Raw genomic sequence first — 13,613 nt, forward strand, 5'->3', positions numbered from 1 at the left:
AGACACCGACCAATTACATTGTTTCTCGCGGCGTTACGTGTTAACGCGTATAGAGGGTGACCTGAGGCCTGAACAAACGTATGCACCTTTTGCAGTACATGTAATAGTGAATTGAACACTACTTTTGAAACATCGAGGAGACCTCTCGATAGATTCGAATACAACATATCGCAATTGTCGACGGTCATACAACTGCAAGATTTGAGTTAGGGCAGCGGACTTGCAATCAAGTGGAATAACTTACGAAGAACAGCATTTATGCAACCATCGTTCTCAGGATTATTGGTGATCTGAGCATACTTCCCGAATACTACCTTGCCGCCTGTCGTAACCATTCCAAGTTCTGAAACGTTGACCTCGATGACAGTGCCTTTCGTCAAAACTCCGAGTTGAGTATACATCGGTGACTGTGGATTCTTCTTGACCCCAAGAATTTGAAGCTGGAAGGTGGCCTTCAAGTCCGCTGCAAGACGATGAGGTCTTAGTTTCGTATACGACAAGACAACGAGACTTACGATGGGTAACGTTGGCTTTCTTATATCGAAGTGCCATTGGCCGAACAAATCTCTCCATTTTGACAGGTTTTCTAGTAAATCCTTCCCCAACGAACGTCGCTTTTGTAACCATCCGCTTCCATGATTTGCTTTTGCTCTTCCCTGTCTTCATCACCTTGAACATTTCATCCTCAGCGATCCCTCGAACTTTAGGTAATGGAACCGCGAATTTAGCCGCCTTGTCCTTTCTCTTTTGTTTGATTGCAGATGATAGAGCTTTTGCATCCTTCTGGCCTTCACGGTCGAGCAAATATGTAGGTAATGCCCCATCTGGAACGGCAGATGTGTCGGCCTGCTTGACATTGCGCTCATCGTGAGCTTTGAGGGTCTTTTTGAGTTGAACCTTTTCTGCGTGACGTTTCGCATGCAGGATCTTAGCCTTGAGACCGAAGGCTTTCTGGGCTACTGCTGATGATTTATGAGCAGCGCGAGCCTCCTTTTTACGTCTTAACTCGAGAGTGTTAGCACGGACAGGTAAGGTAGAAACTAATCACGCACTTGCGTTCGTAGTAATCTAATCGTCTACCATGTCGTTTTATATGTTCCTCGATATACTCGTTCTAAAATTGAACATTGGCATATGAGAGCCAAACATTGTTTACAAAATATGAATTACCTGCGGCTGTTAGCAGAACGGGAGGATGTTAGCAGAGGAATGAGAAATTCTGGTAGGGATACTTACCATGACTGTGATAGACGAAAGGAACTTGGGGACACGCCGGCAATTGCCGTCGGAGCGCTTCGAAGTTGGCCGCAGGCAAGAGAACACGAGTGCCAGACAAGTGCAGAAACGTGGCACGTCACTTCCATCCAGTCTTTTTTATCTTCCATTTTTCTTTACGACTTAAATCTTTATGTGGCAGGACACTGCAAGTCAGTACGGCGCGTCGTCGTCGCATAGCCAATACTATGGTCAGACTCCTCAACAAGGCGTACCCCTTCAATTTTACGCGCCTGGACCAGACCAAGGGCAGTTCTATCCAGGGTCTCGTTCCAGTCTGGAGGGAAATATGGGTGCACAGGTGCCAATAGGGCAAGGAGGCGCCGCTCCAGCATTTGGAGGGAATATTCAGCAACAACCGGGAGGGTGGTGGACCGCTTTTGGGACCGGTGGTTTTGAAGGAGAACCACCGTTGCTGGAGGGTATGTAATTCTATGAAGACATATTTCCGGGTGACAGAACCATGCGCGCGACAGAATTGGGGATCAACTTTTCTCACATACGTGCCAAGTCTATGACAGTTCTCAATCCCCTACGCCGTGTTGATGAGCGGATAATGGATGATGCAGACCTCGCCGGCCCGCTCTTGTTCTTTTTCTGTTTTGGAGTCCTTTTACTGCTGGTGAGTGTTTATTCTTTGACACAGTAATAACGCGTCTCATCTGGCATTGATAGTCAGGGAAGCCTCAGTTCGGATACATATATGGCTTCGGATTGCTTGGCTCCATCTCAATTTACACCTTACTAAATCTTATGTCGGAAAATGGCATCGATGCATATCGTGTAGTATCTGTGCTAGGCTATTGCTTATTGCCAATGGTAGGTGTCGGTGCAATCAGCGTGGTGGTTACATTAGAGTGCGTGATTCATTGCTTTGCTTCCAATACTCAGTTGTCTCATGATTACCTATTTTCGTTGTAGCGGCATCCTTGGCTATGTCCTGTCCTTGCTTTCCATCATATGGTGCACTTTCGCTGCTTCCGGAATATTTGTAGCTGTGTTGAGGATGTCGGACCAACGTCTTCTCGTTGCATATCCAGTCGCACTTCTCTACGGGTGCTTTGGCTTACTGAGTGTATTTAATGTTGGTGCAGGAAGTACAGCTAGATAGACACTTGCATCACATTTTTTCCCCTGCCATAATCATGACATTCTTGGGAAAACTGAGATGCCCATTATAAGTAAATGAGAGAACTAAGAGCTGGTCTTAAAGTACGGTTTGTAGTTTATCTACATTATGTCCTAACTACTATGTATAGTATAATCGTCACCATCATAACCTGTTTTAATCTTGACCTATCCCTTTATCGGTTTTTAGTTGTTTTGAATATAACTTTAGCAGGGCCTCCATGATTTCCTCCAGAGGAATCGTGGCATATTCATGAACGTATTGCGGAAGAGAATCCTCAAGGTTGAAACCAGCTGTCTTCATGAAGAATGGGTGCATAACATCCGGAGTCGCTTCGCCAAGTTGTCGCATGGTCAGTCGCTCTATCACGCGATCACGAGCCCTGTACACAACGGGTGAAGTTTTCGTGGCGACAGGGGGTGGAAGCTGTACAGAAGGATCGAGTAGATCTGGTAAGGAACGGGCTTGGGAAGTTGGCAGTGGCGGGTGTACGAAGAGTTCTGAGGGCAGCTGAGGCGAAACTGCGACAGTTGATCTGAGACCCAGTGACGGGGCTTTTTCGGGCAATAATGGGCTAGATGTGGAGCTATTTGGACTTGATGCATCCATCTGAGCAACGTCCATGCCCGGAGCTGGTTCTGTAGCCCCTGTTCTTTTGCGAGATGATGGACCTGCTGTCGCATTGCGTGAGTCTTGGGGTCCCTGAACTTGTTCCAGTTCCCTGGTCAAATTCTTGCGAAGACCAGTGAGCCATGAATATAGTGCTACGTTGAGCGAGATGTAGATGTCCTCGTGCTCCTTGGTGCCCTTGCCTCGCACGAATGAGCTATAGAACTTGTAGTCGATGTACTTGGCGGGTTCTTCGACCACCTCGTCGGTGAGCATTAGCATGTTCATCGTGGGCAGACCAACGATGTTTGCTTCTGTTGGATGCTTGAACAATTGATCCACCCAAGCTTTGTCGTCAGACACTACTATAGTTGACGGGAGAAGTGGCTGAGGCTGGCTGAACTTGGAAATAGTCAAGGCCGTGAAGGATAAACGGATCTCCCTGTGAGGTGGGCTTTCGCCTATCACCACACGCTCCAGGCTCGCATGAACATCACGTCCAATGAACTGCGCGAGCTCGGTGTCCCCCATGGTACGAGGGAAGAGGACAAGCCGAAGAGTCTGTAAGCGGAAGCTCAACTGCTGGCGAATTCTGTGGGACAGCTCCGTGTCTGCTTCCTTGAACCGGTTACGAGCAGAATAAAAGAATGCCGAAGCGACTTCGGTGAGTGGATTGTCAGGCTTGGGCGATTGCGTAGCACGGAATGCGGCTGATTCATGACTTGCACCCTCACGCTGCGCGGCAATATTGGCCTGGAATTTGTTGGTATACATCAACAACTTTGGTATAGTTGCGATGGTAGCAAGAGCAATGATTTCCTCGCCATTGACCGTGAATGTAAGCAGCAAAGGCCGGTCTTGTCCTCTGTCTGCGGAGGAAACAAGTGACCAATCATCGTGGATATCCACTTGCACGGGATCAGCCCTGAGGATACTCGAGGATCAGACAAAGATAAGGCGGAACATAATAATAATAATTACCTGTAAATCAACAGCCGTTGATGATCTGACTCGAGCTCGGCACTTAAAGGACCACTAGTCATGCTGAGCTCGAGCATCCTAACTGTGCGTGAATCATCGGACAAGGCGCCTTCGTTCCTGCGGATCGTCTGAAAGACACAGTCCGGTACATTTATGTGACCCGCGACGTTTCCCCTAGCAAAGATGGAGACGTTTGCTACTGAGAGCGACACCTCAGTTAACATTTCAGATAAACGCATTCGCGTAATTGTACTCTGGAGATTCAGAGTCACACTGCTAATGGACTGTCCTAAATCTACCTCCAAGCGGATTTGGCGAATGCGAATTATGAGCGCAGTAGTGACCTCTTGTTTCACAACAGGAGTGGTGACCGAGGAGGAAGAGGCTGTCGGCGGACGTGATCTATCAGAGTTTGCATGCTCTGCGACGAACAAAGGGATACGATCGAGCCAAACCGCCTTGAAACACAAAACGTCTTGCAGGCGGGAGAAACGCACACCACCAGTAATATCTGTATCCACCACCAAGGAAATCATGCTGTCAATATTTCCAGAATGGTCCTCGTTCTTGGAAAAAGCAAGGAAAAATGCGAGATTGCGAGCTGCAATATTGACGCAGTCGTCGCTCAAAAACCCGTGCTTAAGGCCAATTGTGAGACCACCCACAGTGCCCGTCAATGTCACTTTGTGAGCACCCGGCGAGATGTTCATAAGGAAACCGCCACTTTCCCAGCGTAAAGCAGCTGCTACATTGACATCCGGCTGACAAGTTAATTCGAGTGTCGACTTGTCTATGCGGAGACTGAAGGTGATTTGCAAACTCGATGATGCCTCGGATAAATTGTCCAGGCGGCTCGAGGTCAGCAACGGGGGTGGTTCGTCTTCTGTAGGAGATGGCGCAATGAGTAGCGTATTTCCTCGGCTAGTCTTGCGCAAGCGCATCTGCACGTAATCGATGATCTCGGTCATGAAAGGCAGAAGACTCGGTCTCAAAGTGTTTTGGCTGGAATGAATAGTGGTTTTGAATATCAGGGCTGCTGGACCGGCTCGTATACCTGAAGCACGATATTCAACCAAAGCAGAGACTATAGGAAGCCTCAGTGTCTCCTGCTCTGGATGCAGCTGTCCATCCAACAATTGGTGAGTACCCGGAGGCGAGGCCTGTGTACTTTTTGCATCGCTATGAACGTGCACTTCTCCGCTCTGGAAGACCATATTTGCAAATATACTCGACGCCGGAACATCTTGCTGTCCGCCTCGCGGTGAGACATCGTCCCTCCCAAGGTCAGCATTCGATGTAGTAGCCCGGGGGAGGCTTGCAGCGATGCGGATCATTCGTTCTCGTCCTTGACGGTACACATCAATGAGCGAGAATATGTAATCAGGGATGTTTGAGTCCAAGTCCAGAATGAACCCACTGACGTTTCCAAAAAACCAGATATGACGACTGAGCAAAGAAGTATCGGATCGTAGCCGCGCAGTCATGTAGGGGTACACCAGTCGATTTCGGCTTCTATGCTTGTCTGCTGCGAAGTCTTCGGACGAACATTGCCTGAAACTAGGGCGCCATGATCAGGGCTAAGTGTGATGAGCTCACTGGAGCGCCATCAAGTCTTACCTGGGCACGAATAGGAAGGATAAGTCTTTAGTTGACATCTCGCCCGCTTCTCCTCTCTGAGCGCTAAACTTGATGCGTCGAACAGTGAACAGGAAAGCCCTGACTGAAGGACCGTTACGGGAATTCGTCCCGGGAAGCTCCAACGTTTGTTCAAGACTGAGGGGGAAGGCCACTCCAATCTTCTGAATGACTACATCTAGGGTATGTTCGCTAAACCAAGGGGGCTTTTGGTCGCGAGTGGCCTCGTTCGTTCTCATATCGAACGTTTTCAAAATACTGCGGGTCTTTTCCTTGAACGCTGCTAACTCCGCAGCCCGCTGATCCCTCCGAATAAGCAATTCGGCCTGAAAAAAAAACGTTGAGTAACAAGGCTAATGCTGAAGATGATGTCGTACTTGTTGATGGTCTAAGAAATCACCAATCTCTCCTATAGAACTAGGTTGCATCACAGCATGGATCTTTGGGATGCGGAATTCCAATCTGTGGACATCTCCCCTAGCACGAAGATCTACGATGAGAAACGCAGATCGATGATTTCGATTGAAGGTGGTTTCTCGTGACACAATGCCTGCTCTAGGCGCAAGCGACAATGCCAAGTCACGCAGCCTGATTCGCCATGCAATACCTAAATCGCTGCTGGATATGTCTCCACCAACATCTTCGCATTCTAGATAGGAGGTGGAGGAACGACCTTCAAGCCCAAGTCGAAATCCCTTCACGTCGACATGTCCACTGAATGATAAAGAGGATCGCGATGCATTTGACGTTGATTCAGACGGATTAGACCTTCGTTGGCGAGTTTGGTGTATCAGGTCCATCAAGTCAGCAAAATCTTGGCCAAACTTCTGTTGGACGACGAGAAGTGTATCCCAATGCGAGGGCTTGATTAAAACGTCAAAGAAGTCCACAGAAGCAAGAATTTTGACAAAAGCACGGCCTTGGCGTCCTGTTAACGAGAGCGAAGGGAGCTTGACTTTGATGTGCGGCGTATCCGTATAATCTTCAGTGGACTGTTGTTTGTATGAGACGCCCAACGTCTGCGAGCCAAATTGGATGCCAAAGGACGTGGACTGCTTATGTCCTGGTCCACTTGGCGAGGAAAGGAATATAGTCAAATCGTGTATGTTCCATGATAACCACGTTCCTCGCATGACCTGAAGGAACACGCCAAGTTCCGAGATACGCCCCGTAACATGGGCCACTAGTGCGTTCCTCTTGGCAGCACGAGGGCGAGTCGGTGCTATTTGTGCATCATTTCCCGTTCCTTCCTTCAACTCTGCTAGAAAGGCTCGTGTGGCGGCTTCAATGCCTGGAAAGAAGTCCGCTTGCCACTCTTCCATGAAACGGTAAAGACGAAGGGCGCTACGAGGCACGGAAATAGCAGTACTGTGTAAGAGGAATGCGAGACGGATAGTATTCGTTGATGACTCCTGGCGCCAAAGCAGGTTGAGCTTGCCAGAGGAAAAGGTCAAGGAAGCAAGAACATCCTGATCCCGGACCCAAATTCCTGGGACAATGCCGGTAGCCCTCGCGCGTATGAAAGCGTTGCTGAAGCTAGCAGTGTAACCGACAGAGTGGACCTCATTGTACATCAACGGATCGACTCGTTTGAGTGATGTGAAAAAAATATCCGTATTCGTGGCCCCGATCTCGAATGCAAGTTTTTCAGCTGCAGCACGAATGTTAGCGCGGCGAAGGGCGACCGTGAAAATGAGGTGAGACGGCCCAGAGTTTGAAAGTGCTTGGCCGGAGACTGGCTTCCATTTACTTGATACCCTCCGTAGGCGAAGTACAGATTGTGCGAAGACCATCAGGTGAGGGGAAACAGTGACATTAACGTCGCTGACAGCGAGAGTGCATGCAGTCTGCGGGATGGCAGCAATATCATGGTTTACCAGGGAAGGGTTCTGTGACTGTAATTGGACTCCTTCCAAAGGGACCAGCTTTGAAGAGCGAAAACGTAGAGCACAAGAGCTGATGTCCAGACGACTGGTAGATGCTGGCAACTCATCTGCGATGATGATGCTAACAAGGTCGGCAGTGAAGTTGAAGGAGTCAATGATAAGTCGCGCGCCGTTCATGGACTTCGGAGAGGTAGGAGGATAAATCATTTCCAACGGACTAGGTATACCTTCCTTGGAGGAGTCCAGGTCCAGCATGAGTTCTGCGAGACACGAATTTACCAAAGCCTTCACATCATGTACTGCAATGGATTGGCCCGTGCTATTTGTGCCAATATCTCCCTGAAGGCGGGCAAACTGGAGTGCGGTTCGTAGATGGAATAGAAACTTATAGGTAGGATGTGTCCGGAGAGCTTGAGGGTGACCCCGTTGGACGAGGAAAGAAGGTTGGATAATCGAAAGTGGATCGACAGCTGCCCTATTCTGAGTGAGATCCAGAGTATAGTAGACAATCTCAGCAAAACGAGTAGTTGAGTCAAACTGCACAGAGGGGTCGAGCAAGAGGTCTCGCAAATCCTGTTCCAGCATCTGAAACGTGGCGACAGCGTACTCGAGGCTAGTAGGCTGAAGTTCCAATGCAAAGCGGCCAACAGACATGCTAGCATGACCCTGCGTGGCATCTAGTTGGAGGCGACGAAGTGATAATATTGGGCTACTTCCAGGCAAAAAAATGGAACCCAGAGCAACTCCGGAGTTATCCATTACTCCTACAGACGTTTCGGATATTTCTAGATGGCAAGCCAATTTCTGAGTCCCTTGGGACATGGCGAGGTGGCATCCGGAAGCCAGGCAGTTGACTGTAACCATGGAGTCTCTTTGAGCTGATGCTTCCTTGGAGGAAGTTGGGCAGGATATGTGTTCTAGTACCTGAAGACGTGCTGATCCTATGGTAATATCGAAGGCCGTCAAGAGGGGGGAACCTGGTGAGTCACCGAGCTTTGCCATATGGCTCGACATCACTGAGTCCAATGTCAATTCTGGACTGAGCCGCTGCAGCAAACCGTTAAGGCAACGCGACACATTGGAAAGATAATACGAACTTGCGACTGCAGGTCTTCAATCATATCTCGGATTCCCATGAGAGCCAAGGGGGTTAATCGAACCGCGATCTCCCTTTTGCACTGTATGCGAAAAGTTGTAGAGTGGACAGAGCTTGTTGTTTCATTGGCTCGTGCCATCGGTCGTATTCTGGGTGAAGGCTTGTCCGTTGGAGTTGTAATTCTGGGTTCCTGGTTTCTAATTGAGGGATATTCGGGAAAAATGGGTTTGCCTACTTTACCTTAGTTATAACGAAGGGCGAGTCCTCCCAGCTGTTGATGTCGTCCAAGTTGATACTCTGGTACCATCTAGTGACACGACGGTAGCGCTGGATCAGCGAGTGCCTTTGAGTTGCGGCTGTCTAAACTCAACAGTTGTAACGTCTGCATTTGGAAACGACTCACATCTAGTCGAGGACCAGCCGCTCACTGAGGATTCGGTATCTGTTAGGTCCTCGTCATCTGACTCCTCCCCTGACACAGAGATGTCGTCATCGACGGCGGTCGGTGGCGCAAGTCGACTTCTCCTGCAAAAACTGTTAATCTAGCGGGTGAACTAGAAGATGGACAACATACGCCAGACGTGCATCACGATCTGCCTCGGATATATTCTCCTCTCCGTCGGATTCTGAGAGATAGGAAAGCCGAGGCCACCAAGCAGCCGTGCCCTTGGAGTGTGCAGCGCTTGTGGGCGGTGCTGGAGGGTGTGGTTTGGCTCTGCAGAAATGTGGGAGGCGTGGAGGAGGAAGATAGAGTCCATTGCGATGGTGACTAGAACGCGTGCGCTGCAGCGCCTGTCGGTTATCGGGAAAAGAGACTTTCCGAACCCTCTCTACTTCATCAAGTAGATGTTGTGCCCGACGTGTCAGCTCATCTTGTCCCTTCATGAAATCCATCTGTGATGGATTGCGGATCTTTGGGGATCTGTACATATCCAAGTTGATGTCTGTAGACAGGTCAGCCGCCTCACACCAGGTTGTCTTCGAATCCCTCGATGACAGCAGAATCTTCAGTAACGCGAGGGGAAGTCTGATGCTTGTGAGCTTGCCGCAAAATTGGCCTTCCAGATCGTTGGTATGCACACTGAAGCCCGAAGGAATTGACAGGTTTACGGCTGTTGCACCAGCAGACCAAGTGACGTCGACATGGGCAGCTGAGAATCTGATGAAAGTGACTGAATAATTGGGTCAGCGAATGCTCTCGTGCAAGGACAGTTCCTTTACCATCCGGATCTACAGGTACTCCGAACTCGGTCGCGGGAGCGTTGGCAAGGTCCGTGTAATTAAGACGGACCGCATCCATAGATGCCAACATGATTCGAGCATCATGAGATGTTAATAGAGCCTTCACTGGTCCGACTGCAATTTCCCAAACACATACATATGTACGAGTACGCGGCTGTGGCCCGAAAAGTCTGTTAGCGGTGATATTCAGACCTTGGAATCGAATGAGTTATGTGCTGTTAAGATCAAGCGGAATCAACAGTACCATCAATTAGGAATGAGTCTTTGTAACGTTGATGTCCCTGGGCAAAGAAAGCATGCTCGGAACAAGCGCCAAGGATAGAACCTTTGATTGCATTCAGATTCAGGGACACATCTGTTGCACAGTTAATTGATTACGATTCATCGTCTGACGCTAACCCACCCATGAAATAGTCATGCAGTCGTAAGTCCAGTTGAAGCACTGAACACGCCATGACTGTAGATGCGCCAATATCATCGCATGATCTGTCGCTTACAACACGTACTTCGTAGCCAGGTAAACCCGCAGGTAAAAGCATTATCCCGGACTGCAATTGTATCGATACCTGAACCTGTAGGGAGTTTGACTATATCTCGTCCGTTAAGTGACTCAAAGATACACAGGCGCTTCACTGACTTTGCCTGGCCGATGCTTCATCTCCAGTGGATCTCCAACCAAATTAAATCTGTTCCGTTTTTCAAGATACTCCACAAGCGTAGAGAAGTGGGTGAAAGATCCAAAATAATTGTCCCGAAGTACCATCAAGTACCTGACAGACCATCCGAGGGCCTTATAGGCGACCTTACCAGTCTTAGCGACAATGAGCCAGGGACACAATCGGGGAATGCTAGACATACCTCGACAGTGAGTTTTAACTGATCAATGTTGTCAGCTTGAACATCAGCCCAGAAGTAATACGATGCCGTGATGCGAAAGGTTGCTGCGTGGATTATACGATGTTCTTTCCCTGAGTTGTAGAGACACTGTGTATTCCACCTCGGCAAAGAGAGAAAAACGTTTACATCTGGAACATCGACAGCGAATGGAATAGACGTCGCCTCGGGTCGATATTTATTTGACGGGAAGCTAACTTGAATGTTGAAACGCGGTGCACGGATCGTCACCAACGCTGAATTTTTATGAATAATGATGTTTCCAACCAAGTGATAGAATCCACATACTGTTCTCCCCCTTAACTAGAGGCTTATCAATGATGTTCTGGTCGTTGGCATATAGATTCAGCTCAAAGTGGTGCAGATCAAGCTCGAGCATATAGATAGTCGGCACAAAAAGATTCCATTCGGTAGGCGGCCCAAAGGTCCAGTCCCGCGTCAAATCAGTGAACATATTGACGTGGTCTCGCAAGAGATATATAACCGGTTGACGAAGAGATATGGAGAATGGCCAATGACGCTCGGCATTCCATACAAGGGGTGATGGAAATGACGCATGAACCTGAACGGTTTTAGCATGATCTCCATGGGATAGTAAGACATGTACGAACGCGACATGACTCGGCCGCAATGAGCTTGATATCGTTGAGGCTTGACGTTACAGAAACTGTATCAAGATGAACCTCCAAACGAGGTTCATATCCGTCGGGTCCTGTAACCATAGGCAGAAGGTAGCTAATTGAGGAACTGTCGCCTGCCGTGCAATGAAGAGCTGCGTGGTCGCGTTTCCTTGGACGCGGATAGTCGTTGACACCGTCCCATTGCCAGTTCTAAGAGAGTATGAACAAAGAGATACAAGCCTCTTGCCATTATTTACCTTTGAAGGCTCTCGGAAAGGAACATACAGTACTGTCTTATCACGAAGTTCGATAAACACTTTCATTGCAGTCCAAGTACGTTTATCTCCTGGCTTAAGGTGTTTTGACACCTCCAAGTCGTGATACGTTGATGGGAAAAATGTCCGTTGCAGATGAACACTGGAAATAGAATTTAAATCATGAGCGCGCTTCCCGAATAAGAACATGACCGTTACCGTTGACGATCAGCCCATGGTCCATAGCGAATGGTTCCTTTTCTTATTACCAGATCTACACCCCACTCAGGAGGCAGGTCACCATTGCCGATGTCGTAGGATTCCAATCCCATACCCCTTGGACCATCCTGCGCAACAGGCACATCGCCGACGACGTCTGTGTAATATGATAGCTCCAGAATGGGGGCTTCGATAATCCGCCGTTCAACAACATACTCTAGAGCAGTAAAGTCAGCGCCAACGGGTGTTTCCTCATCAATGCTCTTGGCTGATTTTCTGCTTGGCATAGGTCCAGGACTCTTCTCAGCTGCGCGGCGGTCGTGAACGGACGAGCCATGGCCAGACGTATATAACTTCAGTCCTTTCCAAACCCTAGAGAATGCCCGGAATGGAAGATAACCCAAAGGAATTAATTCTAGGAACCGACTTGAATACGGCACAGCAATGTCATCAGTCGAAACCATTAATCACAAACGCGACGAACCTCGATGATTCTGCATTCTCGCGAATATGATGCCCTATCATGGGCATGCTACCCTGGTAGTTGTCATTCTCAACAAGTTGTACAAGCACTTTCTGGAATTTCAGATTCAAAAGTTGTTTATAGAGGTCGCACTTCGACCTCGCCTGTCCAAGGTGTCAGTACCCATATGCGTACCAAAGATGAACAGGCCGACCTGGACAATCCCAAACGTGCCTTCAACTCTATGACACTCTGCGACCAGCAGACTTGGTGTCGAAGGATTACCGCAAGTCATGGCAACCTTGGACATTTCGAGTGCAATCGGTAAAATGTCATTCGGATCCAGGTAAGGCGTCTGACGTTTAATCCACGCAAGTGCAGCATGAATGACGGGAAGGGCTTTGACATTTGCCAGTGCAGGAGGTGGGTAGAAACCCAGCCCTACGATCAAACAAGTGGGTTAGATGGATAACAAGTAAATGTAATGACATACCTTCAGCTCCTGAAGTACGAGAAAACATTCTGCGAGGTTCCGAGACCTCCGGACTTCTGGATGCCTTGGCCTGCATTTGGGAAATGATATGATCATATGCTGCAGTCTTGTTGTATAGGAGCCACTCAAATCCTTGAACAGAGACTTTAATCCGGCAGGAAGGGAACGGTGACGTATGGTTGACTATCGGAGCGGGGACTTGTTATTCGATGCACAAAGGCCAAATAAATGTCAGTCTTACATTCTTCTCCACCAACATGAGCGTGATTCAGATCATCCTCAGTGGCTGGGACGCGCAACCAATATCTCCAAGATATTTGAGCTGTCACAATTTTGATGGTCATATTGCTGGAATGATATTTGACATCTTTAAGCAGTATGCGTCCCGCAAGGATTGAGAGGTGTATGGATCCTGAGTTATACCTTAAGTGGTGCCAATGAGTCGAGTGCAATGAAAAACTGACCGATATGTACCCATATACTGGAACCTCCTTGTCGCCAGTACTTGATTCGGAGGAGAAGACTAATAAATCCAGAAATAATGCGGTTCCAGTAGAAAGTATAGAAGACTGCGACTATGAGCACGCAGATGCAAGAAACTAGGAGGTAAATTTTGAGCATGTTGCAGCGACGCTGACAGATTTAGGTTCGACGGTACGACTAGGACTTTGAAAGATTGTCGTATACCGCGCTTTTGAGCGTCGGATAACTTGAAGCCCTTGGTGGTATGTAGTGGTGGTGTGTGGGTTAAAGCTGCATCATGTATTCGGTTTTGTCAGTGCAGTGTGCACTGTGATCAGTGGAAGTACTTTCCGAA

General features: G+C 48.5%; 3 protein-coding genes across 3 annotated transcripts; 1 reads left to right on the plus strand and 2 right to left on the minus strand.

Moving 5' to 3' along the window:
- Positions 1-65: 65 nt before the first annotated feature.
- F5147DRAFT_665091 (ribosomal protein S8e/ribosomal biogenesis NSA2) lies at positions 66-1,306 on the minus strand. The gene is made up of 6 exons (XM_041435066.1): positions 1,237-1,306; positions 1,171-1,176; positions 1,053-1,114; positions 516-1,000; positions 245-463; positions 66-192 (listed from the first exon to the last, which is right to left on the minus strand). Exons 1-6 carry the CDS (start codon positions 1,237-1,239, stop codon positions 185-187), a joined length of 783 nt encoding a protein of 260 aa, XP_041299492.1. The 5' UTR covers positions 1,240-1,306; the 3' UTR covers positions 66-184.
- F5147DRAFT_665094 (Yip1-domain-containing protein) lies at positions 1,290-2,440 on the plus strand. Its single transcript, XM_041435067.1, has 4 exons — positions 1,290-1,697; positions 1,752-1,897; positions 1,951-2,132; positions 2,197-2,440. The coding sequence occupies exons 1-4, from the start codon at positions 1,409-1,411 to the stop codon at positions 2,384-2,386; spliced, it is 807 nt and encodes a 268-aa protein (XP_041299493.1). The 5' UTR covers positions 1,290-1,408; the 3' UTR covers positions 2,387-2,440.
- F5147DRAFT_625322 (uncharacterized protein) lies at positions 2,441-13,417 on the minus strand (the record flags this gene model as incomplete). Its single annotated transcript, XM_041432674.1, has 22 exons — positions 2,441-3,938; positions 3,995-5,551; positions 5,612-5,955; positions 6,007-8,562; positions 8,613-8,801; positions 8,852-8,967; positions 9,015-9,136; positions 9,186-9,783; positions 9,833-10,045; positions 10,098-10,208; positions 10,257-10,440; positions 10,491-10,664; positions 10,712-10,983; positions 11,036-11,309; positions 11,359-11,577; positions 11,625-11,784; positions 11,841-12,266; positions 12,325-12,467; positions 12,518-12,744; positions 12,797-12,979; positions 13,038-13,208; positions 13,261-13,417. 22 exons carry the CDS (start codon positions 13,415-13,417, stop codon positions 2,561-2,563), a joined length of 9,774 nt encoding a protein of 3,257 aa, XP_041299494.1. The 3' UTR covers positions 2,441-2,560.
- Positions 13,418-13,613: the final 196 nt, after the last annotated feature.

Source organism: Suillus discolor (assembly GCF_016758755.1).
Source record: "Suillus discolor strain FC423 chromosome Unknown F5147scaffold_2, whole genome shotgun sequence".
Taxonomy (NCBI): domain Eukaryota; kingdom Fungi; phylum Basidiomycota; class Agaricomycetes; order Boletales; family Suillaceae; genus Suillus; species Suillus discolor.

Excerpts from the sequence above, each read along its gene's own strand:
- F5147DRAFT_665091 (XM_041435066.1), bottom strand. Across the intron at positions 1,001-1,052 it reads TTAGATTACTACGAACGCAA|ACGTAAAAAGGAGGCTCGCG; the intron begins GTGCGTGATTAG and ends TCTCGAGTTAAG. Across the intron at positions 464-515 it reads GAAAGCCAACGTTACCCATC|CGGACTTGAAGGCCACCTTC; the intron begins GTAAGTCTCGTT and ends ATCGTCTTGCAG.
- F5147DRAFT_665094 (XM_041435067.1), top strand. The coding sequence starts at position 1,409 with ATGTGGCAGGACACTGCAAGTCAGTACGGCGCGTCGTCGTCGCATAGC. Across the intron at positions 1,698-1,751 it reads AGAACCACCGTTGCTGGAGG|AATTGGGGATCAACTTTTCT; the intron begins GTATGTAATTCT and ends TGCGCGCGACAG. Across the intron at positions 2,133-2,196 it reads AGCGTGGTGGTTACATTAGA|CGGCATCCTTGGCTATGTCC; the intron begins GTGCGTGATTCA and ends TTTTCGTTGTAG.